The 25981-nt window shown below is 43.0% G+C and overlaps 1 protein-coding gene across 2 annotated transcripts in view; it reads left to right on the forward strand.

Annotated features, from left to right (window-relative positions):
* The window catches only part of CFAP92 (cilia and flagella associated protein 92 (putative)), a 219372-nt gene that overhangs the window by 35195 nt on the left and 158196 nt on the right, over window positions 1-25981 (forward strand). For both annotated transcript variants that reach the window (XM_086938984.1, XM_086938985.1), the window contains exon 3: window positions 18658-18845. In XM_086938984.1, the coding sequence (XP_086795110.1) occupies window positions 18658-18845 (188 nt within the window). The remainder of the gene's footprint in view (window positions 1-18657; window positions 18846-25981) is intronic.

Here is a 25981-nt window from a genome sequence, read left to right on the forward strand (position 1 = left end):
TTGTGACATTAATCTTTGGACTTCAAGCTGGCAAGTAGACAACTAGGCAATGTAGTTAGGTGCCTGATGGTCAAGGTGCACAGTTAACTGTGTATTATTAGGGTATGCAATTGCCAGACTTCCAAAAGATCTGATCAATTGGGCAAAGGGAGTACATAATTGTTAAACAGCATTAGGGTGGGAGAGGAGCCTTGTGGGAATCTGAAAGGGACAACATATGATGATTAGTGATACAGTGGAAGAGCTACTAATTGAGTCCATCCTTGGAGGAAGGATGAGAATCATGTCATTTTGGGTTAGACATGATGCACTGTATTGAATGTTGTGGAAAGGTCGAGGAGGATTAATGGGGCAGAAATGTCCTTATCTAGAATGTTATGTTATGTTATGTTATGTTACAGCGTTCTTTTATAGCGCACGGCTACTCGAAAAGAGTGTCCCGGCGCTTTCCACCTGCATCTCAGAATAAAAATAACACAACACAGCAAAAGAATGAGAAAAAGAACTGAAACTGAAGCAATAAGAACAGCCTAAAGATTAAAAAGCCAGGTCTTCAGGCTCTTCCTGAACTGGAACAAATTGACAGTGCTGCGCAGCGAAAGAGGAAGCGAGTTCCACAGCTGTGGGGCTTTGCAGCTGAAAGAGCGCCCTCCCGTGCGGGCCTTCCTCACCCGAGGGACCACCGCTTTGTAAAGGGATTCCGAGCGCAAGGAGCGGACTGGTCGATAGAAGGCTAGTCTCCGCCGCAGGCATCCAGCCCCTGATCCAAACAGGGCTTTGTGCATCAGAGTCAGGGATTTAAACTGGATCCGCTTCCGGACAGGCAGCCAATGTAGTGCCTGAAGCAGCCCGGAAGCTCGGGCTCGTCTACGCAGGCCAAAGATAGCCCGGGCGGCAGAGTTCTGTACCACCTGTAGGCGCTGAACTAGGTAATCAGGGAGGCCAAGGAAGAGGGCATTAGCATAATCAAGCCTCGAACCGACGAGAGCCTGCACAGTAATACGCCTGTGCTCCTCAGACAGCAGGGGCAGGAATTTACGGAGCATTTTCAAAATTCCATAACAGGTGCCAGCCAGACCCAGAATGTGTGTTCGCAGCGATAGCTGGTTGTCCAGCTTGACACCCAGGTTTTTAGCCACCAAGGAAGACTGTGCAGGAGGGCTCATGTCGGACGGCCACCAATGCTGCCACTCCGGATCGACACCGCAACCAAAAAACAGAACCTCGGACTTGCTCGAGTTGGCCCTTAGACTGTTCCGTTGGAACCAGTCAAAGACCAATGTAAGACAGTCCCGAATTCTCCCTCCATCAAACTCCTGGTCTTTCCCGCATGTGAAGAGGAGTTGCGTGTCGTCGGCGTAAGAGATGATCTGGGCCCCATATGCTTCCACCAAGGCCGCCAAAGGGGACATAAAGATGTTAAACAACGTGGGGCTCAACACAGATCCCTGTGGAACCCCAACTCCCAATGGCGGCATCTCGGCAGAGCTCTGGGAAACCCAGACCGTCTGGCGTCGGCCTTCAAGGAAGGATGTAAACCACCTGAGCGCCGTCCCCCTAAGGCCGATGTCATAAAGCCTCGCTAAGAGCGCCCTGTGGGGGACGGTGTCGAAGGCCGCCGATAGATCTAACATGACCAGCATCACCCTCCCGCCGACATCAAGAGTCTCCCTGATGATCTCAGTGACCTCTAGCAATGCCGTTTCCGTACTAAAATTAGGACGGAAACCGGATTGAGATGGATGGAGCAGATTGTTAGCTTCCAGAAAGCGCGACAGGACACCGTGGACGTGTTTTTCCGTGATCTTCGTGAGGGCCGGAAGAAGTGAAATTGGCCTATAATTGGCCAGAACCTCGACGTCGAGACCCGGTTTCTTTAGGAGGGGGATCACCATCGCTCTCTTCCAAGAGCTGGGGACCCTCCCCTCCCTCAGCGAGGCGTTGAGGATGGGATTAACCAGCGGATTCACCACCTCCGCCATCCCAGCCAAAAATTTGGCGGGGCAGGGGTCAAGTGGCGAGCCAGATTTCAAATTGGCCAACAGCTGCCTGGACACATCGCTGGAAACAGCAGGAAAATCAGACAGCACCGCCGTCGGTGTGTGCGGAAATCCGCACCCAGCCCCGGTGACGCCGCTTCCATCCTCCGGTCCTTCCACAAAGGAGGCCTGAATCGCCTTGATCTTATTAGTGAAGAAGCCGGCCAGATCACCTGCCCATGTATCTGAAGAAACTAGAGGGGGCGATTGGGAACTAGGGGTCGTGAACTCCTTCACAATGGTGAAGATCTCCTTACAGGAGTTCGCGGATGCCTCGATCCTCCTAGCCAAAAAGTCCCTCTTAGCTCCCAGAATGTCCCGATGGTAGGCCTTCACCGCCGCCTTGTAGGCGAGTTTAGCCTCCCCATCATACAAACGTCGCCAGGCCCTCTCGGCCACCTTACATTGGCTGCGAGCCACACGAAGAGCCTCCGTAAACCACGGTGCAGATTGCCGTGCCACCGTGGATCGGAGGGCTACCTTGGGGGCCAGATCGTCCAGCCTATCAATGAGCCACCGCTGCAGAGCCTCAGTGTCGCTATCCAGATCGCCCGAAAGATGGCATGGGTGATCCAGAAGCGCCTGTTCCAGCATGTCAGGTGTCACTCTGTGCAGCGCTCTCGAGGCCGGTCTAGACAAGACCGAGGCGCTGTTATCCGGCCGCGCACTCTCCAGCACCGAAAATCTGATCAGCCTGTGATCGGACCAGAGCACCGGCAGGGTGTCAACCTCCGTAAGAGGGACAGACGAAAACACCTGATCCAGGGTATGCCCCTTCTCATGGGTTGGCCCCGACACGAACGGTAACAATCCCAGTGGAGATGTAATATCCAACAGTTTGACCGCATCCGAGTCATCCGCTACGTCAAGGTGGAAGTTGAAATCACCAGCCATGACGCAGTGCTGTGAGGTCAGCACCAACTCAGAGACAGCTGTCTGCAGATCTTCCAGGAAGGAACCCAAAGGGCCTGGTGGCCTGTAGACCAGCAACCCCTTCAGGGCCTGGCCCGGGGACAGTCTGAGCGTGAAGGCGAGCGACTCAGCGCTCCCGATGGAATTAAGAGGAAGAACTGAGCAGGAAACGCTCTTTTTCACCACTACCGCCACTCCCCCGCCTCTACCCTTCACTCTATCCTGCCGGAAGATATTGTACGCCGGAGGAATGGCTGAGAAGACATCCGGATTGGAAGCCTCTCCCAACCAGGTTTCGGTAAGTAGCAGGCAAAGGGGATTTTCCCTAACAAGGAGATCGTAAATATGCAGGGCATGGCAGCCTACCGACCTTGTATTCAGCAGCAAACAAAGATGCTGTGCGCCAGCCGTAGCAGGGCGAGGAACATTAACATGGGTCCAGAAAGGCGTCCAGCCACAACACGGACAACGGCGTTTACCCTTAAATCGCCCCGGGAAAACGGAACGGCAGGAGCTAGAGAGGCCCCGCAAATCCCGCAACATCGCAGAGGTATGACAGATCATCTCAGCAAGTGTGTCACCGGACCAGCGTCCCCCGCCGCCCCGTCGCCTCCGGGACGCTGACGGGCGCAGACGGGCAGGACTCCGGCACGACTCAGGCTAAGCGAAGGCGTCCACCTGCGCGTCACGCTGCGCGTGAGGGGGCGACTTTAAATAGGCTCTCCAATCAGCCCTGAGCGTGCGAGTCCGCTCCAAGATGGCGGCCGCCACTGGCTGAGGTGTCCCAAACAAAGATGGCGCCCAAAATGACCCCCAGGACCCGGACCCACCGAAATGGTGGTGCTTGGCAGGCAGAAAATGCCGTTTTTTAAATGCAGGTAAGGGGAGAGAGGGGCGCAGGCTACAGGCAAGCCGTCTAAAAGCAGGGAAAAATCGAACAGAAAAACGAACCTAAATACAAAAACCAGGCAGCATAGTCCCATGAAGATTCTTCTGCTTTAGATCTTGCAGGCTTATCCTTGGGCAGCTGAAGTATAAAATTCAGCAGGAGCAAAATCTGTTTAGTGGCAAGGGTACTGTTGATTTGGCTAAAGTAATCTGGAGGGTGTGGTTGTTGCATTCAGGAATAAAGTGCCAGAGCAGTGTGCAAGTCATTTTGCAGTAGTTCCTTCCAGACAAAAGGAACTCGGATCATTGCCACAGTCCCACTTGGAGTCACTGGGTACATTGGAGCAAAGCTAGTGTCTTTGTAAATCAAGCTTTTGTTCTGGGAATTGGGGAGTAAGCTCCAAATGATTGACTTCTTCCAACCCATGCCCGCCCTGCCTGACACAGCCACATGTTCCTGTAAGTTTGTGAGAGTCTGCCCTGGTAGACACGAGGGCCTCATCAGTTTGGGACACATACAAAATAACATCTGATTCCGAAGGCAAAACAACATTTTTAATAGCATGGTCAGCAAAATATTTTCTTTTGACACCTCATCTTGAGGAGTTTGGTAAGCAGCACACTTAACAACAGCTACCTTAATGGGCAATTGGAGGGCATCACCAAATTTTAACATAGTACTAATTTTTCTATGGAGTTCCTGATAAAGTGAGACGACCTTGCTGCATCCCGGATGCCCAAATCCATGGGCTAACTAAATCCGTACAAATCCGTACTTTGCGCCATTTAAGACAGTTACAGATTTCCAAATGGCTAGAATATAAGCATATGTAGGATTAATCATTTCAGCTACTTGAACAGAGTACACTTGGGGTAAGCAACAATTTGCAATCACGTTGAGTATAGTGCAAACAGCACAACCAGCAACTAGTGCTTCTTGATCATTTGTGAAGCAAGAACCATTGATATAATTAAGGAGATCAGAGTTTGGGAAAGGTGCATGAGTGAGATCAACGCAGGCTTTGCTCAGGTGATCGCTGGTGGGCGTGCAATAATGGAGTTCTCAATTAACGAAACTAGGGCACAGTGAAGTTGAGTTTAGCATAGGACACCGTGCCATAGTGACATAGTAGCAGAAAATAATAATAGTTTGTCTTTTGACAACCATGACATATAAATATGTTGTATGTGACTGTGTGTGAGATACAACAATAGTGATGAGTGACCCAAGCACAATATGTTTAGACGCTTCAACAAGAAGGGCTGTTGCTGCAAGACAGTGCAGACATGGAGGTTGCCATACCTCCATGGCATCAAGGGCAGAGGAATGATAGACATTCGGTTTATTTTTTGTCGCCATGATCTTGTGCCATCTCCCTTAGGGCAAGCCTTCTTCTTATGACAGTATAGTGAAAAAGGTTCACCTTAATTGGGTAACACCAAGTAGGTGTAGAGGATAAAGCATGTTCTAAGGACACACAGGCTTGTTCTGCCTATTTGGAACAGGGCAACTGTTCTGGGATATCTCTATTGATTAAATCAAATAAAGGTCTAACATTTCAAGCATATCCTAATATCCAATGTCTAGATTAGCCAGCCATCCTCAAAACAGCCTGTACTTGGGATATGAAAACAAGTCGAGGCAGACGGCTTCTAGGCTGCTGGTGGGCAGATGTCTTTCTCCAGTAACATGTTCTGAGATAGATATCAAATACAAGGTAAACAAAACTGCAATTTCACTCTACGCCATTGCTTAACTAACTCACTGAGCAGGTACAGGGAATCCATTTTTAATTGGTCCAATGAGTCAGAGGCATCCAATAATGAATTGTAAAGCTAATGAACCTTCGAAAGATGAGGGTGTCTGAATATTTCTTAATTGCCTGGAAAAAGATGGAAGGCGACTCTGTATACGACTGTGGGGGGCAAGTCAGCATTAGTTGGGACCTGGGGAATGCGGGAAAAAAACTGGATATCGGGATGTATAGGGATGGACAAAAAAGCAGAACAAAAACAATACCGAGAATCATGAGGCTTTTGTAGTAAAGCATGACAAAGTAGTAGTTATATTAGGTACAACAGAAAAACCTATAATACAAAAACATTTATAGCACTCATCTTATAATCAGTATGTGTCTTTGCCAGGCTTTATGATAAGCAGGGTAGGAGTATTGCAGGTTCTTACAGTGGGTACCAAAACATTTTGCTTTACTAGAACAGCAATATCTGGGCTGATTCTAGCTTCTGCCTTGGGACATAACGGGTAATGAGGAATTCGAGGAGCTTTTTCATTGGGTTCAACCTGATTCTGACCAGTTCGACAGTTACATGCAGCTTGCATTACTAGCATGTTCAGACTGCACAGAGGATGGGATTTGTTCCAAATTATGTGACATCGTTTGTGGATTTGAATTTACAGCATCAGGAGCGTTAGAAGAAGAATAATTTCCACACAATACATCTTAGGCAGCATTTTTGCTCATAATAGGCACTTTCACATCAACGCCATAAATGTAAAACGTAAATTGATACTTGTATAGCGCACTACTCACCCGCAAGGGTCTCAAGGCGCTTGTACGAATACCGCTGTGGAACCCATCCTGCTTTTCCTGTGAGGCGGCCACTCCTGGGCACCCCCAAGGTGGAGGCCAGGCATCCTTAGCCTTGTGGTGGCTGTTGTGGAGATTAAGCAAGCTATTGCCCAGAGTTGCAGAGTGGGACTCCATGATTGGAATAGGCACCGAGGCGAGAATCATCAGGTCCTTGGAATTTTGAGCGCTAGACCCGCCGAGGCGGGGAATTGAACCTTGGTCCCAGGCTAGACCTCTGCATCAGGGTCTGTCACTCTAATCATTGAGCCACACTTCTCCACACCAGTATGACGTACGGTATTGAGAGCAATTCAGATTAAAGAACAGTTACCCTCTCCAGCAAGTTTGTGGGAAAGGTGGATCTCTGGGGAAAGATGTACTGGTCTGTGATTGGACCTAAACAAACAGATTCATGACCAGCTGCAATTGATGCAGTTGCCATTTCTTACACGTGAAATATGAGGACCACATGAACTAGAAATGGCAATTACATCACTTGTTTTGCCTGCAAAAGTAACAGTAGGAATTTCAGAGTTTGTTTGGGCTTATTGACTACCACCAGTGTCATTAAGACAAGAAGTGGGCTTTCGGTTAATAACACATCACACATGCAGCCTTTTCTAAACTGCAGGAATTCATGCATTTACAGAGTAGTCAGCTCCCCATGGGCTTTCATAAAATGCTGGCTATCAATTCTGTGTGGAGGGGGGGAGAAGTCGTACTGTTCTGGTTGATGTATGAGCTCTAAGGTTGGTTCAGGAATTGGCTGCAATTAAAACATGAGGAATTACCAGGTGGAGCTCTTCAATGCCCTTCATTTCTTTCCACTTTCTCGCCTCCATTTCTACCCTGCTCTCTATGCTGATCCTGTCTCACAATTCCTTCACTATTTCTTCCTATCTCCTCTCTCTCACTGTTTGTTAAAAGGATTTCTTTCGTAAAGTCGTCAGTGCAGAATCAGTGGATTCTCTCTTTCACTCTTGTACTGGTACATGGTGATTCGCTACAGAAACCAATTCAGAGTTTTTAGGTCAAGCATTCAAGACCTCTCGTATATACTTTAGTATTTACTTAATGTACTTTGTGGGCTCTGAAGATCAGCCCTAGGACTAATCTGCTTCTGCTTAGGGACTTTTGTTTCTGTTCAACTGCCTCTATTTAACTGTCTTGATAGAAAACGACCAGTAGCGGTCACTAAAATACCAGAATTGCTTTCTGCTTGTTTAACTGCCTCTATTTCACTGTCTTGATAGAAAATGACCAGTAGAGGTCAGTAAAATACCAGAATTGCTTTCTGCTGAGGGACTTTCTTTTTTTAATTTTTCTGGCAACTGCCTCTATTTAACTTTCTTGATAGAAAACGACCAGCAAAGGTCAGTAAAATACCAGAATCACTTGGGCATTCTCTTGATTCCAGAAATTGTCTGCCACGAGCACCCTTAGACAATAATGTTTTATTCAAATCTTGTATTTTCAGTGATATGACCGCCCAAGGCCCTGATTTTAAATTATGAAAAGAACTTTGGACTATACCATTTCCCACTTGAAGTCAATATTTCTCTCCATGTGTTCCCATAGCTGGTGTGTCACGTAGTTTGGTGCTTACTTCCTCCCCTCTCCCCATGTTAAAGAACAGTAGATGTTTCAGCGCCCAGGCTAATGTGCTGCATAGCTAAGTACATATAATGTCCCAAAAGCTAGACTGATTGCATTGCAAATGCTTGTTTTGTTATGCCACCCAATACATATAGGTCTCAGTTGCCCACCTACCTTAGATAATAACTCTTGAATAAAAGTGGCTCCTACTGTTTTTAAGCTGTTTTGGAAGAATTCATGGTACCAGAAAAGTAATCAAATACGTCTTTCAAAAAAGATAGAAAATCAGCAATTGCTTCCTCGTTTTGTTGACAATTATTCAGTCAGTTTGAGCAGGAACTTCATGAGTAGCAGGATTCTACACAGCTTCTCTTGCAGACATTAGAGCATCACTGTTAGCAGGTGTTTGTTTTGGCTACTTGGTTTTGATGACCCTCTGGCCCTTTTCCTCCTCTGGCATGATAGTGTGAAGCAATTGATTAACATTAGCCCAGCTAGGAATATAACACTCAAAAACAGTTTGAAATTTCTTCCATTAATCTCTGGCTGTTTCCCCTTATGTTAGGAAATTGTCAGTTGATATCTATGAAGTCAGATGGGCATGAATAGTAATATGACCACCTCCTCATCACTAAATGAATGTGCCCACCTTTCTAGTTGTGGTACAATCTCCTAGTCTTTAGCTCTTCATCCAGCAGTTGCTCTCAGAAGATTCCAGGAAAGAGACTGCATGCCCATTTTAGATCAATGGGGTAAGAACATATTTGTTCCAGAGGTGGTAATTGTGAAGTCATCATCAGTAGCGCCGTCGCTAAGGCTCAGGAGCGTCGCCCCACTGCTGCTGTGCAGCAGTAAAAGAAAGGAGAAATAAAAAAAAACACAATGTTATTATAATTTTACTCTTCCCTGTTGCGGCTGCTCTGCTGACAGAGCAGTGGAGGAGTGGTGGGAACACTAAAGTGTACATGATGCTTTGACCAACCCTCTCGGCCCTGCCAAACAGTCATGCGCACTTGAGCATGTTCTCCATGCAGGCTGCATTTCAGCCTGCATGGAGAACATGCACAGGTCCTGTCCGAACGCCAAACCACGCACTCAGACCAATCACAGTGCTGCATTGTTGCGTTGTGATTGGCTCAGGGAAGCCTGGCTGCGTCCTGTTTGACGGAGCTGAGACGATGTGGGACATAGCGGCAAGGAGGTCAGTGAATTTTTCTTTTTTTTATAGGTATGCCTCCTTACCCCCTTGCCCCCGCCTCACCACCCCAAATCCTTGCTGGCTGCCACTGGTTATCAAGTTAGCCTCTTATCTCGTTCTAGCACTTGTCACACATCTGTCAGACATTTTATTTTTTTGCCACACTGTTGTGCAGCCACTACCTGCAACCCACTAATCTGCCTAACGGTTGGTTCTGCACCATTCCTGGATGCGATCAGTGGTGCATTCCCAGTATCTCCTACTGAAATGCAAAAAAAACTAAGCCTCTAGCTTATCCTCCTCCTCTTCTTATTTTATTTTGGGAATATAATTAGTCATTTGGGCACACAAATATTGAGGAGTGGGGCAATAGGGCCACAGGCTAGTACTCTGTATCTCAAATGGCTAATTAATTATCACAGATTCAAGTAGATGTCATTAAGACCCCACACCTGAGATTTTTGACAGTGTTTCATGGCCTCCTAGTACCAAGCCAACCACTGTTTTTGGCAAGGTATATTATTAGGTTCTATAAGTCTCTTTAAAAGATTATCATTACCCAGCATGTGCTCTTACCTGACTCATGGTACATTATATGAGTGGGAGTGCCTCTAGGTCGGGTATTATTCAGCTTAGAATTTTCGTTTTTCCTTACTTTACCCTCTTTCACTACCAAGAAAAGATGTAGATAGTCTGCCACCTTGTGCTACAGCTCATTGCTGTGCGAACGGTGGGAAAGGAGAGTAACAAAGGGAAGGGCGAATTTATCAGCTCTTCTCATCTCCTAGCTAATAGAGAGGTCAGGGAATGTGTTCCCACATGTCCAGTGTCCTCCCTCACAATCAGAACATGTCTGGTCCCAGACTTGTGGGGCTCACTGAAGGTCTGTGGCAACTGATCCAGGTACCTCTTTCAGCTCTTTCATCCACGTGAGCATGTTCTGGTAATTTAGACTACCATTGCTTCTTCTTAATAAGTCTCCTACTTTTGTACCAGGGACTTCACTCACACCTTTGTCTTTCAGTTCTTGAGATTTCCTCTGTACCTAGTCAAATTGGTTTCATCATGCTGTCACCTGCCCAGATGACAAATACATCTTAAACTTAAATAATCAATTGTTCCCTAGTGTGGACAATAAACACAGTCAGACTCACATTTCAAATTTCGCTTGTACTGAGCTTTGTCGGCAAGCTGAATGCCGAGCCATCTTCCATTCAAGCTCCCCACAAATTCGCCATCTTACCTTTGTCATGCTGAGGTCTGGTCGAGCTCCGGTCAAAGGGCCTGATTCACAAAGAGCCTTCGCACTTGTAGCGACGGCCACGCAGTCGTGGTGGAGTCTCCGTGATGAGAATTCTTATTGCGGTGATTTCACGGAGTGCGGAGACTGCCCACAACTGTGGGGCCTCCACCACAAGTGTGGAGGCGCTTTGTGAATTAGACCCAAAGTGAGTGGTCAAGCGATACCATTCCTGGCTGATAGCACCAGGTTGTGACAATGTCAGAAAAGGCTTCTTGACAAAAGAAAAAAAAATAGTCTGCAATAGATCCCTACATGGTCTGTTTTCTTGCTCTCTCACCAGAGAAGTAGAAAGACTTCCTTCTCTATCCTGTTAGTTTGAACGGTGTCAAAAACACGGAGTTGCTAAATAGTTTCTCTCACAGCAGTTCAAACCACATTCATTAAAGACGACTTGCTACACCGAGTAAGAAAATAATTGTTGTAACGCCTATACCTTCGTTGGTGGCTGCCGCTGGGTACAATGTGCCATGAGTCAGCCCAGTACAGGAGTCCAATTCCAGTATGATCCAGAAAATACTGGAACTTCCTGATATATGTGCAAATATTTCCTGAGACATTATCAGTAAAACCACTGCATGAATTTTATCATATTGTTTACATGGATATATCAACAGGTGTGCACCCTGAATATCGAAATCAGAATATCAATGACAGAAATATATGTACCGTGGCGATATCATTATCTTCAAGGAACGTAGATGTGGAGATAGGAATAGTAAATCGATACTTCCCTTTATGCATTTACTTTCAGTGTTTTATCCCTCAATAGTCTCTCTACAAAATTCTTGTAGGTTGATATTCTGGGGTTTGATATTCAGTACTAGAACCAAATAACACTGCCTGCAATAGGTGGTAAAGAGTGGCTTTCTGCAGTTTTTGCAGATATGTAAGGCATGTTTGAGAACTCATAATTGAAAAAATAAATCACATATATGTAAAGCCCTTGGGTAATTCAACACAGAAAATATTAAATGCAGCCATGTTGACATGCAGTCAGGCCTCATTATCATGCAAATGCTATGCTACACACACCACCCTCTTAGATTGAGTGGTGCTGTATGAAAATACCGAATAAATAAATAAAGGGTTTGGAAAAGTGTTAAACTTCGACCTTAAACAGTGGAGTATTTTGCACATTTTGACACTTACACGTCGTGGTTTGTGTTTTGGGAAGGTAAATGATCGACAGATTTACCAGTGGAAGAACTATTTTGGAAAATTTCCATCCAAATTTCGTTATTTTTCAGTTTGCAGGTATATATAAATAAGAAAAGATTACATACAATTCTACAGGATACCAGCTTAGCAAACAAGCATGTGACTGTTTAGGTCCTTAGTGCCACTAGTGTGATCGTTTTCGTGCATGCGGTCAGCTTGTTTTGAACACACACCCGTGGTTCCCAGCGGTATGCACTTCCGCATTTTTCACGTAATCGCCTCAGTTCCGACTACGCACTGTTTTACCAGTAATCCTTCCCATAACGAAACAGCTCACCATTCGCCACTAGCCCTGACCTCTGCGGCTGTCTAGCAGCATGACTTCACGCACAGTGTGACTCACATCTCCCTGCCGTTAACGCTTGGAATCAGTTGTACTACCGCATTCCTCACTTGCCTGCTCGTTCGAGCCACATCTTCTTTTTCTTCACCATTGTCTTTGAACTTCTCTAGGTTCAACAGTCGCGTAGCATACTGGTCACTTTAAGTCACTTGTTCTGGAAACCTTAGTCCATGTAATTAAATGTATATATTTCCCTTTTTCCCCCTTCTAGGCATTTAGAGGCTAAATCATTGTTAAGGCTTTCACTGAAAATGTCCTGATGATGGTCCCCGTGATTTACTAGGGGTCCGAAACGCCGTCGACCTTTAAGTACCAAAAACAAAAACGTGATTACTATGTGTTTTAAGGTGCTTTGTTGAAATACTCTGTACAATTGCATTTATGACAGAAAAACGTGTTTTGCCTTATAAAGCCCTTCTTTGCTCTCTATATCTACCTTCTGTACCCGTTCTGTAAGTGCTGGGCACAGGCTTGTGTTCCACACTGGCTGACTTGTGGAAGGTACTCTGTGTGATATAACTACATGTAAATTGAGTAAACTATGAAAGACCACTGTCCGGCTGGACATGTCACTCTTAATATAGATTGACTCTGTCTATATTTTATTTCTTTCAACTTTCTTGTATGCATGGGACCGATGTTGCTTGAAAAAAGTATGTTCCCCGAGGTCCCTGCTGACTGATTTGGGGCCCCTTGTTGTTGTAAAATCCACAGAATGTTGGCACCTGTCACCTTTACTCACATCTTCACGCTGTACCCAACTGACTATTCCATACCAGCACCCACAGACTTTCTTTTCCTTATTATGCTTGCTTGTTCAGGAGATAACTTAACAAGCTGTCTCCGGTTCCACCAACTTTTATCTTCAATTAAAATAACACTTTTGCTTACCTTCTCTACACTCATGGGTAAAGAAAATTTAAATTCACCTTTCCTGATTTTTCTTCGGGTTTTTATCATGAACCAATTTCCAACCTTGAGATCTTCATTATGAACGCTATGCTTCCCATCAAAATATTACAGAATTTCCACCTCAGTGGCAGAAACTTTTTTATTAGTATATTGATCATTTGCCTTTCAGCGTATTCGGGCACAAGGTAGTGTGTGATTTGCACCCCCTCAACAATGGAAAACGGAGCGTCTACTATGGTTCTATGAGGTTTTATATTAAAAAATTCCATATTTTTTCCATCAACAACAAAGAGAAATTCTGACCTGATGTAATGCCTATCCAAAGGCCCTCTTTCATAATTCTGTCCACTCTTTACACTAAACTATTAGAGGATGGGGAATACAACGCTACTTTCACAAGTCTTACATCATGTTGTTCAAAGAATGTACATATTTGGCCTGCAACAATATGAGTTCCATTTTCTGGGATGACTTCTTTTGGGGCTCCCTCCAACTTGAATACTTTTTTCCAAAAATGAAATAGTTGCATTTGTAGAGGGAGAATCAACATAATAGAAATATATCTATTTAGAGTGATAATCAATTAACATTATTACCTCATACTGCACAGAGGAAAAAGCACACAGTCCAGAAAAATCCAATCCTACCTTGTCCCAGGGAGCATCAGGGAAGGAAACTGGACACAAAGGTGTTTCTTTTGTCTACCAGTGCATACCTGAAATAAGACATTCACAACATTTATCAACAAATTGCTTCCTATTAGCTTCTAAAAAAGGCCACCAATAAAATTGTTTGAATGTCTAGGCTTGTTTTTTATATGCCTTGAAGTCTTTGATGTGCACATCCCACCAATTCATGCCTTAAGCCCACTGATGAAATAAATAATTTACCATGCATAACTACATCACCTACAATTGACAACTTTTCTGTCACTTGAGCAAATGTCTTCAATTCCCCAGATAAACATCTACTTTCTGACAACCCATTTGGTATTAATTTCATGACTATTTGTACATTTTCATCTTAGCACTCCTCAACCCACCTATTCTCTGAAATTCTGCTCTCACACTGACTAATGGGATCTATTACCACACCCATGCATTTTGTGTCATCCAAATCATCCAATAGGCAATTTGCCCAAAGGTTCTTTCCCCCAGGAAGATGTTTAACTTAAAAAGTATACTCCTGATCACTGCTCAATGCTGATACCACAATTCTGGCCAAAGTTTTGGCTAATAGGCTCCACACCGTGGTGAAAGATCTGGTACATCCTGAACAAACAAACTTTATGCCCCGCCATTCGACCAGGCTTAACTTGCAGCATCTCCATAATGTTATAGCGCAAGCAAGCGATGTGGATGCTCCCTGGGCAGTGTTGTCCCTGGATGCCAATAAGGCATTTGATTCGGTTGAATGGCCATATCTGTTTTTAATCCTTGAAAGAATGGGATTCAAGACCTCTTACATTAACTGGATTAAATTATTACATCAGAACCACTGTGCCAGAATAAAGATTAACAGGTGTGTGTCTGGGAGCTTCCATTTTTGGGAGACGAATGAGGCAAAGCTGCCCTCTTTCCTCAATGCTCTTTGCCACCTCAGTGGAGCCATTGATGAATCTCATGAGGGTGGATGCCAGAATCTGAGGCTGGACAGGAACCTCGGACTGGGAAGAACGCATTTCTTGAAATGCAGACAATATCCTGTTTTATCTGACCCGCATGGATCAATCACTCACCCTTATCAGTGAAATATTCCAGATCTTCAGACAGATCTCCATCAATTGGGAGAAGTCACTCCTGTTTCCTATGGGGGGATAGAAGCAGACAGGTGCACTGCTTTTACCAATATGGGTGGAAAAGCACAGTTTTAGATACTTGGAAATGTGGATCACAAGAGATGCGGATTCCCACGCCCATTCTAATCTTGAACCTTTGTTGCAAATACTAGAGAGGGATATCAAACATTGGAGCGCCCTGCCCTTGTCATTGATGGGTAAAGCGGCCATGTTCAAACTGATCGCACTACCCCGCTTGCTATATGTATTAAATAATTGCCCATATAAATGACCAAATACACTTTTCCCACGAGACCCTTGATTATTTGCCCCAAAGGACCCTGCTGGGCATATAGGAGCCCTCGGACCTTACAAGGTACCGGAGGATATTAGTAAATACGGGATTTATGGTAGCAAAAAAAGACTTGGCACAGAAGTGGGAATGTGAAACGCCGCCATCCCTCCAAAGCTGGGAAGAGGGTATGGCACATTTTAAAAACCCAATGAAAAAGTGGTCTGTAGAGACAGAGGCTATGAGAAAAATACAAGAAGTTCTGGGGGGGCATGGGACGCAGGGGTCTTAGAAGATTAGCCAGTTTAATACCTACTTAATCAGTAGAAGAAAGCATACGGGGAGGAGAAGAGGGGCAGATTGGGTCAACGCTACACAGTAGGAACGCCCTTAGATATCATCTATACAGATGAATCCAACAGTTAAGAACCATCACAAGAGGGAAGGGAAGATGGGGTGGATGGGATGTACGTGCACTGTAAGGAACAAATAAACTGAGGTCTATACATACGCCTAGTTTGTGATGTATTAAAAAAATAAAAATAAAAATTTTAAAATAATTTTTAAAATAGTATACTGTTGCAGTTCTGAAACCAGCCTAACTAACCCTGCAGACATGTTATTGGATCCTTTCCTCATTAAGATGCTAACAAGAGGTTTGTGGTCAATGTACAACTCAAATTGGCTTCCCCACATATACATTCTGAGCTTGTGTACCGCCCATACACATGCCAAACCCTTACGTTTTGATGGTGTTAAAGTGTCTTAATGATTGCCCAGGACCTTAGAAGCCAATCCTATTGTCTTTTCCTTGTCTGCTGACTACTGGCTGAGTACTGCCCCCAACCGTTTCAAACTCACATTTGCCATAATCATGCACATACTACCCACTTTGTAAGCATGTAGTGCAGGAGCCTGTTCAATGCTTTTCTTTACACTACAGAACTCATTCGACCATGTGCATTTTACTCTCTTTCTGAGTGCAGTTCTTAGTGATTCCACTAACTGGGCATATCCCTGCATGTACCATGCTTAATATTCGCCCACACCTAGAAAGCATCTTCCTCTGTCTCTGTATTTAGGTGCCTCGCTTCCTTAATGGCCTTAATCAAACAAAATTTGGGTTGTAACCCAGAAGCCAAGATACTCCAGCTTCTGTACACCAAAACAAAACTTTTTTCTCCTGATTGTCATCCCAACTTTTTCTAAAATCGTCAAAACCTCTTCCATAATTTGATATTCTATGTATCTATCCTTGGAAAAAATCAAAACATCATCCTGTTAAGCAAGCACACCAAGCATATCACCAAACAACCTGCCCATTATTTTCTGGAAGACACTGGTGGCTGAGACCAGGCCAAAGGGAAGTCTTAGGTATTTATAAGCTACGAAGGGTGTCACAAACGTAGTGGCATCCCGAAACTTCGATGTTAGTGGAATTTGGTGATATTCAAAGCATAAATCAATGATAGAAAACCCTTTGGCATCATCTAGATTGACCAATAATTCATATGTTCTAGGAATAGGATGACAGTCATCCAGTATATTCTTGTTCAATGTGCGTAAATACTCACAAAATCTTATCTCACCTGTCTTTTTTATGGCCACCACAATGGGTGTAACCCACTGCAAGGAATCAATCTGTACAATTATCTTATCTGAACACATATCCTTCAAAACTTTCTTCAAATCATCCTTCACACTAATTGGTGCATTATACACCTTGTTGTTGTGACCCTGGTATGAGTTTGATGTGGTGTTCAAACCCCTTGACCACACCTACTTGTTCTCTAAACACATATTCATGATTTTTTTTAATATTTTCAATTTCACTGGATTTTTTACCCACACTAGCTATCGGTATTGGAATGGAACAATCTTCTTGATTATAGCCTGTAGGGAAATCTCCAACAACTATAAGGTTTGCAGTCCCAGGTACAAGATATAGGCCCATGCTGGCCAGATCTGGCAAATCTATGATATCTTTCCCTTTCGCGGGCACATAGACTTTGGTTTTCTTCATTCTCCCCAAACATTCCACATTAGAAATAAAATACCCCAGAATGTCAATTTCCTTCTCCCCAAACACCTTAGGATTTATATACGATGGCATGAGATTAATACTTTAACAAGCATCATTAAAAGTGGAATCCCTTAAAACTGTTATAAGGGAGCCTGAATCCACCATAATTGACGGTCTTGTTGCCCACAAGTGCTTCCATCAGCAGTCCTTTGACTGACGAACCAGCTAACAGAATTGCACTCAATTGTGAAGACAACATTGCTAAGTTTTTGACACACAAATCCTCAGGTATGTACACACTGCCTGGAAATGTCTGATCTTCTTGCAACCCATGCAGCGTTTATTAATAGCTGGACAGTTTGGACTATTACCTATGTGATTCTTCGAACCACGTCTATAGAATGTTAAATTTGTCTTATTTGTGTAACTCTTTCCTCCTTTACTTTGCATGTTAACCAAACACACTTCCTCTTTGTTTGTCTCTATGTCAGCCTGGTAAGCAACCAACATATTGATTGGCACGTCAGTGTTTAGCGCTTTCAATTAAATCATAGAATGAAGGAGTTAAGGGGGACTTCTGTAACCACACTCTTTCCTTCTAAAAGTTAATCATTGCCCAATGAGAGAGGATAACGCCCTATGGCTAGAGCGGTTGACCTCGAAGCTGGGTAACCAGGTTCGAATCACGGCAACGATGCTCAACATCCTGTGATTCTGGGCAAATCACTTAATCTCCCTGTGCCTAACAAAAAAATGAATGTGTTCTTCTGTAACGAAACTGGTGCTCAAGTAAAGCGCTCTGATGCCCGATGTCTTGGGTCTAGTTTATGCTATATAAAACAAAAATAAAACAAAAAATGATGTAATGGTTGTTTTTCCTGAATGCATTTATATCACATCCAGCAATTTCTTGGGTTGTGCCTTCTGGTATTTCAAATCTTCTTGCTGGGCCTTATTTCTCAGCATATTGCTGCACCAGAAATTCAATTTAGCACTTATCACAATCTGACATCACGTTTTTACAACATAAAAAATTAGGTAGCAGAACATTGATTCATATTATTAGTTTGTTATTTCAATGTCTCATGTTTCTTTCCCCTGAAGATAATTTAACATCATATGAGCAGAGAGGGGACAGCTGGAGGCAAGAATGGCTGGAACAAAGGAAACACAGAAACAGAAAAGAGAGGGAGACAGAGAAATAATTCAGTCAAATGAATGGACTAATTGCATTATTGAAGTTGGAATTGATCAATAATGCAGGGTACTTCTATACCTTACTTTTCTCCTTAGTGCCCCCCTCAAGTTCAAGACCATATGTTGGGGAGGGTCATCGGTTGATCGACCTGCTCCAATAGCAAAATTAGTTTTGGAGTTGGTCAGTAAAGCTAGTTATTCTACTGTGCCCTCACCTATATAGTTTGGACTCATAAATTGGTGATGGTCAATCACTTGCATTGTTGACCTGCTCAGTATTCAATAAAGCTACATTAACCTATACAAATATAATATTTGCCTACAAATATTGACACATGTAACAGCATTAATGTTTTCCTTCTATGTAGATCCGAAGAAAGGCTCAGGAAAAGGAAGCGCTAAATCTAAAGAAACTAAAAAAGTTGTGTCATCCCCAAAACCCCAAGGGTACTACCACATGGAATACTTTCTGTTTCCGGATGACACGGAACCCATCAAAGCTGATGTGGTGTTGTTTGGTTCTGTAGCCAAATTATACATGGAAAATGAAACCAAGGTAAGGGCTAATTATTAATTACTTATTGGAATGGTATATCATGTCAGCATCATCACTTGTTGAACAAGAGACAGATCAGCTAAACCAGTTAGCGACATTATTGTACTAGGGCGCATATAGCACCATTCACAAGACAGAAGGTTCTAGAAAAATAGCAGTGTATGGGGTTCAGCTCTAGATGCTTTCAGAATTCCTAGTAAGTAGGCAATATTTTTTGTCATCATCGTCATTACTCATTTCCTTGGTTGCAAACATTCTTTGTTTGTTTTTGGAAAATAAATATGTAGATTAAAGTTAATTTTCCTTCCTTTGGAATTGTTTTGGTCCCTGCTGATTGTCTATGCATTCCGCAAATAGAATGGGAAAATGGATGACTAGATGGTCTCAGTCTGTATTTATCCTTACTGCTGGCAGAATGTGATCATATAAAACACACTTCGATTTAAATTGACACTGCAAAAAATATCTACACTGCATCCAAAGTTATTAAGGTCGTAGTAGTAACAAAAGTGCCATTGGGCATCCTTTGACTCCCATGACATCACTGGAAATGTCATCAATTGTCAGTGAATGAGGTAACAGGTTGTTTGACTCTGATGATGTCACCGAATGTGACATCAATATAGGGTCATCAACAAAGTGGAGGAAAAGATGTCATTGTATTTATCATTTGCTGCTGTATTAATTGGTTTGATCAATAATGTGCAAGGGCTGCAGCTATCACTGGGTAAAATGCAGCAATCAAAAGGATGCGACTAACACCCTATAGCAAAATCCTAAAGTCATGCGTTCAGGTACTAAGTCATATGCCATGTAGCTGCCTTCAAACACCCCAGTAAGAACAGCTTTCATCCCTTGTTCCTCCATAGGCTTCTTGGATGCCATTAGGATGTTGCTGAATGCACAAGTGACAGCAGTTATGCTCCGTAAACATTGATCTTTGCAAAACTTTTCAGCTCTCTAACACGGTCACTGCAGTGTCTTGTACATATGAATAGCAGGAGTCTTCGGGTCCCTTATTGACTGTGTGAGAATGACATGATCATTTGGGTTTGTCTGGGTGTGGTTAATAAAGTTCATGGCGCAGTGCGTAAAGTTAATGGTTGCACTCTGAAGAATAAAGACGTGCCCTACAGAGCTCGATGTGCGGCGTGGTCATTTGCATGCTACTGGGCTGGGGAGGACGCTACAACTGGCAATGAGTAAGGGACTCTGCAACGCAAAGTAATGAGAGTGCTCTCCCTGAGAGTTTATCGAGGCCTATCAAACTGTTTGTGCAACCTCAGTCGACAGTTGGCAAATGTGGTGTCAAAGCACCACTCCAGCCACTGCAAGGCTTTCAAAGAACGCAAAGGCCCTAAGGAAAGTTCAGTCACAGTCAGACCGAAACCTACTGGTAAGGCAGAAAGAAGAGGTACTGCACTGCAACATAACACAGGGCCAGCATGATGCAGAGTAATAATATCGACGTAGAAATATCGTCTTACATTAATATCTCCGCATAAATATTGAGTGGAACAAATATCGACAACAAAAATATAGTTTGACCAGAATATCGACTGACAGGTAAGTAATATCGATAACAATAATATAGTTGTAATAAATATCGTTTACAAAAATATAGTTTACAAAAATATCGATTTATTAATAATGTTATGTATTTTAGTGTTTTAAATGAGAATTGTTTGTTATTTTATTATATGTTTTGGAATTGTATTAGTTATTAATGTTTTTTATGTTAAATTTTGTGTTATTACTTCTGTAGCGGGTTGTGGGTTTATAGGGGAATAGGGTGGGAAGTAATTTAATTATATAAAATTAATTGATTAATTAATGTGTTAATTAATTATTAATAGTGTAATAATTAGTTGTTAATTAATTTCAATTAGTCAATTACTAATTAATCATGTTAATTGTTTAATTAATTTTAGGTGTGTGTTGGGGAGTTCATACGTGTAAATGGTGTGAAGGGTGGTAATTAATGAATTGATTATTGATTAATTAATAAATAATATTTTAATGAATTACCATTAATTAATTAGTAATTATTAATTGTAATTTTTTTATTAAATGTAGGTGTATGTTGTGATGTTTTTAAGTGTATATGGTGTGAAAGCTGGTAATTAATTAATTAATTAATTTAAAAAAATACATTAATTTTCATTAATTATTTAGGAAATATTAAATGTAATTGTGTCATTAATTTTAGGTGTGTGTGGTGGATGTTATCGTTTTAAATAATGTGTAATTAATTAATTGTTATTATCTTTGTTAGTAATAATATATTTAAATGTATATATTAATTATGTTTATATTGGAAATTAAATTTAAAAAAATAGTTTGATAGTTTTTTAATTGTTTTGTGTTCCAGCGCTTTCCTTACTATTGTACTCACTGGAGTGGGAATAGTCATTTTTACCCCTACGCTATCCAACGCTTTCCCTACTGTTGCACTCTCTGGAGTGGGAATAGTAATTTTCACCCCTACGCTATCCAACGCTTTCCCTACTCTAGCACTCTCTGGAGTGGGAATAGTAATTTTTACCCCGACGCTATCCAACGCTTTCCCTACTGTAGCACTCTCTAGAGAGGGGATAGTAAATGTTACCCCTACGCTATCCAACCTTTTCCCTACTGTTGCACTCTCTGGAGTGGGAATAGTAATTTTTACCCCTACGCTATCCAGCGCTTTTCCTACTGTTGCACTGTCTGGAGTGGGAATAGTAATTTTTACCCCTATGCTATCCAGCGCTTTCCCTACTGTTGCACCCTTTGGAGTGGGAATAGTAATTTTGACCCCTACGCTATCCAACGCTTTCCCTACTCTTGCACCCTCTGGAGTGGGAATAGTAATTTTTACCCATACGCTATCCAACGCTCTCCCTACTGTTGCACTCTCTGGAGTGGGAATAGTAATTTTTACCCCTACGCTATCCAACTTTTTCCCTACTGTTTCACTCTTTGGAGTGGGAATAGTAATTTTTACTCATACGCTATCCAACGCTTTCTCTACTGGTGCACTCACTGGAGTGGGAATAGTAATTTTTACCCCTACGCTATCCAACGCTTTCCCTACTGTTGCACCCTTTGGAGTGGGAATAGTAATTTTTACCCCTACGCTATCCAACACTTTCTCTACTGTTGCACCCTCTGGAGTGGGAATAGTAATTTTTACCCCTACGCTATACAGCGCTTTCCCTACTGTTGCACTGTCTGGAGTGGGAATAGTAATTTTTACCCCTACGCTATCCAACGCTTTCCCTACTGTTGCACTCTCTGGAGTAGGAATAGTAAGTTTTTACTCCTACGCTATCCAACGCTTTCCCTACTGTTGCACTCACTGGAGTGGGAATAGTAATTTTTGCCCCTACGCTATCCAACACTTTCCCTACTGTTGCACCCTTTGGCGTGGGAATAGTAATTTTTACCCCTACGCTATCCAGCGCTTTCCCTACTGTTGCACCCTCTGGAGTGGGAATAGTAATTTTTACCCCTACGCTATCTGACGCTTTCCCTACTGTTGCACTCTTTGGAGTGGGAATAGTAATTTTTACCCCTTCGCTATCAAATGTTTTCACTACTAATGTTTGTATTTTGTTATTAAATGTATGTATTATTATTTTTTAATACTTTAATGCGTTAATTAAATATAGAATATTATTTTTTGTTCAAAATGTTTTATATATGTTTATTTTATTTTTATATAATTATTAAAGTTTATAAATTAAATAAAGATAATAAGAAAATGTAATTAAGAAAATATATGTATATGTACACATTTATTGTGTTTATATTTATTAAATTAAGTTTATTTGTTATAATTAGTTAAAATATAAATGTAAATTAAGTAATTTTGTTAATAATATTAATATTATTTAATTATTTAATTTAAGTTATATTATTTATTAAAGTCGATATTTTTGACATCTATATTTTTTACATCTATATTTTTGAGTCGATATTGTTGTACTTACCTGTTTAAGTATAGGGATTCGATATTTTTGTAGTCGATATTTTTACATCTATATTTTTGTTAACTATATTTTTGTTATCGATATTTAAACATGGAACCGGCCAGCATACATACAGTACAGTACAATAGCACTAAAGGCAGTGAAAATCAGGTATGTTGCAGAAGATTGAAAATGGTAATGACCACGTAGAGGAGAAAAAACAGTTACTCACCGTCAAAGATGAAAAAGAGGCCATATGACATCAGATCGACTGCGACGACACTGATTCAAGCACACCGCCGGGGCTTAGAGATGGTATGAATGGAGCAGGTCCAGACAGGCACCAGAAGGTGCTCTCGACAGACAGGAAGTTCCACAGGTGGTATGACGTTGCCATGTTTTTGAAACCTCCGCTCCTATTCGATACCGACACAAAGCAAAATATTGGCACCAGATCAGAAAAATGTATCGATTTCATTGATGCGCTATACAGAAGAAATAAAAAAAAAAAAGATAATCAAATACTTAAAGAACCCTGCAGGTAACAGTTTGAAATAAGTTTTAGGGTGTTGTCAAATGCAGAACTTTTTCATGATGTCATTCACTGCATGATACAGCTTGTCACACATGCTTTTAATTATAGTGATGATATACTGGTATTTGTTGTCATAGTTGTTGTGGTGGCGGCGGTGGTGAGTTAAACACTACGGTGGAATGGGGGGACGGTAGCGGCGGGGGAGCACACAGAGCGACACAGACCGCACTGGAACCTAGCCCGAAAGCCTCCACACTGATCCAGCTCAACCCTAGGGTGACGTCTCTAATGCCACGGCCACGCTCTCCACCGGTCAACACCGGGCATTGCCAACCTCGACCCATGTGTAGATGTGTGACACAGACTAGAATGTTCTTGGATTGGAGCAGTGAGCCACAGTGTCACTGTTATAGTAGAATTTCCAGGAAATCACTTAAGTGGCTTTCAGTTGTTAACCTGCCCGGGCTTTTTTTAGACTTTTTAGATTTTTTTTCCTTCAGTTTCCCTTCAGTGAGGGCTGCTACAAAAAAAAAAAAGAACATTTTTGGTAGGCAATTTTGATGCTCACTGTGGCCGTTTGCGGGTGTGGAGATGAATGAAAGCAGATTGTGAGGAGGTCAATTGCTAAGCTAACACAACATGCCAGGGCAATGCCGTTTGGTGTGTTGCATGGGCAGCTAAGCAGGCTGGTGGGAGGCGGGCGGGCAGTGAAACTGCAGAATAGTGGTGCATCGGGTAACACCGTGCTGGAACAGAGCAGACCACTCCTTACCTCCAGCGGATGCTGATGCTGCCAACCGTATTGCCGATGTCTCACCCCCTCAGTGGACCTCAAGGGACCCCACAGCACGGGCCTCGCATTCCCGCTTCTCTCCTTCCTGGAACTCCAACTCAGCTCCACAAAGCGTTGTTTGACATAAGCAGTTCGTCCATCGTCAGCAGTACATGGCTGTCTCTTTCAATATGCATATGCTCAACTGAAAACAAGACTTCAGTTCCTAAATAAACAGCATTAGATGAACTGGGCTGCAAAACGCAAACAGATGTAAAAAGAATGGATGATCATATATTCACTGATTGGTAAATGGGGGTATGCCGATAGATGAAGGTACCTTAAGAATAAAAGAAGCTCAGCAACGGCTAGAATTGACGATGTCTCCAAATCGCAGTGGATCCTGCACGTACAAAACCTATAGTTTGCTAAAACTGCAATCCATGATGAATCGGATACTCAGAGGTACTGCCAGGATATCCATTACCCCCGGGTACTGCTAATGGAAAATGGAATTTCTAATATTTTAAAGAAAGTTAGAATAACAGGAGCTCCCGTCCCAAATGTCATACCCACACAGATATTGAAAGGAGATCCTGATCTGTGGTCTGCAATATTATCTCCACTCTACCAATCCTGGCTATTGACCACAAAGGTCCCAGAGAGCTGGAGCCATTCCATCTCAAACCCCATATATAAGAAGGGAGACAGGACCGATCCATCAAAATACCGCCTCATTGCCCTCCTGGACATTGAAGTAAAGGCCTAGGCCTCCGTCCGCTTGAAAGAACTGGAACACTGGGCGGAAGCAATTGGCATAATTCCATTCAGTCTAACAGGTTTCAGGGCAAATTCCTATACACAGGATAATTTTGTGCTCTTTCATTCCTAAAGGTATGCCCAGACGTGGGTCCCATGCTCACTACGCCACTGGAGTCAAGGTATCCCGGCTGATGACCGTTGACAGCCAGAAACCTGTCCTAGGATGCTTGATTCCGGTCCAGGGAAGGCATGGCTTGGCAGTTCAGGTTGGACTGTTCCCATGAGGCAGAGGGTGAAAACTGATTTGCATATGGCCAGATCTGAACTGGGGTGGCGTGGTGAGCAAAATAACAATGGATTAAACCCAGATCTGTGACTGGGGGTGAATGTTTTGCCAATGTGCAACATTCCGTCCATCATCTTGTGTGTTTTGATGTTCGCCCTATGTGGGCAGGGAATGCCCAGACGTGGGTCCTGTGCTCACTACGCCACTGGAGTCAAGCTATCCTGGCTGATGACGGCTGATAGCCAGAAACTGGTCCTAGGATGCTTGATTCTGGTCCAGGGAAGATATGGCTTGGCAGTTCGGGCTGGACTGTTCCCATGAGGCACAGGTTCAAGACTGATTTACATATGGCCATGTCTGAACTTGGGTGGCGTGGTGAGCAAAATAACGATGGATTAAACTCAGATCTGTCACTGGGGGTGAATGTTTTGCCAATGCGCAATATTCCGTCCATCATCTTGTGCGTTTTGCTTTTCCCTTTCCTACCTTACCCACTAGGCAAAGAGCAAGAAGCCACTCCTGCTCTGTGTCTGTTTGGTGGACTACTCAACCACCTTTGACCTAGTAAATAGGAACAGCTAATGGAGAAATCTCAGATAGTGGGGCATCATGAACAACCTGCTCCAAGCCATCATATGTCTATACACTTCTACATGGGCCAGGGACAAGCTGACGCCAACAGTGGTAACCAGGAAGATTAAGCAAGGCTATGTGCTTTATACCCCTGTTATTCATTCAGTTCCCAGCTGATATGAACTCATCATTGAAACAAGCGAACCTCACCCACTCACCCAAAATTGGAAGTATCAAGGTTACACTACTGCAATA

This window comes from Lissotriton vulgaris, chromosome 9 (genome assembly GCF_964263255.1).
Source record: "Lissotriton vulgaris chromosome 9, aLisVul1.2, whole genome shotgun sequence".
In the NCBI taxonomy this organism is placed as follows: domain Eukaryota; kingdom Metazoa; phylum Chordata; class Amphibia; order Caudata; family Salamandridae; genus Lissotriton; species Lissotriton vulgaris.